This window comes from Nerophis lumbriciformis, linkage group LG03 (assembly GCF_033978685.3).
Source record: "Nerophis lumbriciformis linkage group LG03, RoL_Nlum_v2.1, whole genome shotgun sequence".
Lineage (NCBI taxonomy): Eukaryota > Metazoa > Chordata > Actinopteri > Syngnathiformes > Syngnathidae > Nerophis > Nerophis lumbriciformis.
The window spans coordinates 61,172,501-61,175,259 of NC_084550.2; the positions used below are offsets into that span (position 1 = coordinate 61,172,501).

General features: G+C 42.2%; 1 protein-coding gene across 1 annotated transcript in view; it reads right to left on the reverse strand.

Annotated features, from left to right (window-relative positions):
* The window catches only part of gpr37l1a (G protein-coupled receptor 37 like 1a), a 13,511-nt gene extending 10,962 nt beyond the window's left edge, over positions 1 to 2,549 (reverse strand). The window contains exon 1 of the mRNA XM_061929744.2: positions 1,884 to 2,549. Coding sequence (XP_061785728.2) covers positions 1,884 to 2,474 — 591 coding nt within the window. The 5' untranslated portion in view covers positions 2,475 to 2,549. The remainder of the gene's footprint in view (positions 1 to 1,883) is intronic.
* Between the last annotated feature and the right edge of the window lie 210 nt (positions 2,550 to 2,759).

Genomic DNA, 2,759 nt, shown 5'->3' on the forward strand with positions numbered 1-2,759 from the left:
TATACACACACACACACACACACACACACACACACACACACACACACACACACACACACACACATATATATATATATATATATATATATATATCCATCCATTTTCTACCGCTTGTCCCTTTTGGGGTCGCGGGGGGTGCTGGAGCCTATCTCAGCTGCATTCGGGCGGAAGGCGGGGTACACCCTGGACAAGTCGCCACCTATATATATATATATATATATATATATATATATATATATATATATATACACACACACACACACACACACACACACACACATATACAGGTAAAAGCCAGTAAATTAGAATATTTTGAAAAACTTGATTTATTTCAGTAATTGCATTCAAAAGGTGTAACTTGTACATTATATTTATTCATTGCACACAGACTGATGCATTCAAATGTTTATTTTATTTAATTTTGATGATTTGAAGTGGCAACAAATGAAAATCCAAAATTCCGTGTATCACAAAATTAGAATATTACTTAAGGCTAATACAAAAAAGGGATTTTTAGAAATGTTGGACCGACACCAGCAGATGACATGGCACCCCAAACCATCACTGATGGTGGAAACTTTACACTAGACTTCAGGCAACGTGGATCCTGTGCCTCTCCTGTCTTCCTCCAGACTCTGGGACCTCAATTTCCAAAGGAAATGCAAAATTTGCATGGTTGGGTGATGGTTTGGGGTGCCATGTCATCTGCTGGTGTCGGTCCACTCTGTTTCCTGAGATCCAGGGTCAACGCAGCCGTCTACCAGCAAGTTTTAGAGCACTTCATGCTTCCTGCTGCTGACCTGCTCTATGGAGATGGAGATTTCAAGTTCCAACAGGACTTGGCGCCTGCACACAGCGCAAAATCTACCCGTGCCTGGTTTACGGACCATGGTATTTCTGTTCCAAATTGGCCCGCCAACTCCCCTGACCTTAGCCCCATAGAAAATCTGTGGGGTATTGTGAAAAGGAAGATGCAGAATGCCAGACCCAAAAACGCAGAAGAGTTGAAGGCCACTATCAGAGCAACCTGGGCTCTCATAACACCTGAGCAGTGCCAGAAACTCATCGACTCCATGCCACGCCGCATTAACGCAGTAATTGAGGCAAAAGGAGCTCCAACCAAGTATTGAGTATTGTACATGCTCATATTTTTCATTTTCATACTTTTCAGTTGGCCAACATTTCTAAAAATCCCTTTTTTGTATTAGCCTTAAGTAATATTCTAATTTTGTGACACACGGAATTTTGGATTTTCATTTGTTGCCACTTCAAATCATCAAAATTAAATGAAATAAACATTTGAATGCATCAGTCTGTGTGCAATGAATAAATATAATGTACAAGTTACACCTTTTGAATGCAATTACTGAAATAAATCAAGTTTTTCAAAATATTCTAATTTACTGGCTTTTACCTGTATATATATATATACACACACACACACACATATGTGTGTGTTTGTGTGTGTGTGTGTGTGTGTGTATATATATATATATATATATATATATATATATATATATATATATATATATATATATATATATATATATATATATATATATATATATATATATATATATATATATATATATATATATACACACACATATATAAAAAAAATGTGTTCAAGCAGACTATTTAAGACAGAACAAATAATTATTTTAAATAGAAGAAAACTTTATACATCCGTTTTATGAATGAGACATCTCCGGGCCCTACAGCGTGTTCCCCAACATAAAAACAAAAACGTGACAAGATAGTCTGAAAATGTTCATTGTTTTATGTTTTTGTCACAAATGTGTGGTTTCTGCTCAAACTCCCGTTAAAGAATCGACAGCAATCTTTCCCAACACTGTCCAGATCAGAAAGGTGACGTCACTCACCTCCAGGTAGGGCACGAGGCGACAGGACACGTCTCCTAGCAACCTCTTGAAGGTGAGCTCGTGGAAGACGACCACGGGTAAGCAGAAGAAGAGCACCAGGAAGTCGACGAGGGCCAGCCCGGCCAGGATGCAGTTCCAGGCCGTCTTCAGGTAGACGTTGTGCCACACTGTGCACATGAGAGCCAGGTTGCCCACCATGCCCACGGAGAAGAGCACCAGGGCCAGCAGCATCACCGCGTAGGCCCAGTAGGAGCCATCCGTGACCGGGAAGAGAGGGTTGAGCAGCCCGGCGCCGCGGCCGGATGACGAATTCACCCGCAGGGCGGTTGTGAGGCGGTGCGCCCGCGGGGTTGTGAAGTATCCGTTCGGGTCTTCGTGGCCGTGATCTCGTCTCCTGGAAGTTCTGTCTTCACTCCGAATCAATTCTGGAAATCCCAAACTCTCAACTCCATCATCCTCCGGGGGAGCATCCTTCTTTACCGGCGGCTCCAAACCATCCTCTCCCCGGGCTGACGGCTGAGGGCGGCGGGCTTGGCTGCGGAGCTCCGCGGAACCCACCAAAAGAAACAAAACAAAGAAAATTGGGCTCATGTTTAATCTGGCAACTTTATGCTAAGACATGTGCTCTAATTCAAACTTTTAACTCGTCACTTCAAACGTCCATAAAGTGTGACCTCCTGTTGGTGCTGAAGCTGAAGTTATGAAGCTGTTGATCACTTCAGCGCTACGTTAAAGCTCGAAACAGGCAGCGAAGTGCTTCCGGTTAACCCTTTCAAAATACGATAACAGGAAGTAGTGCGAAAGCAGCACACAAGTAAAAATAATGAAACGCTATATTGCCAAAAGTATTTGGCCACCTGCCTTTACTCACATATG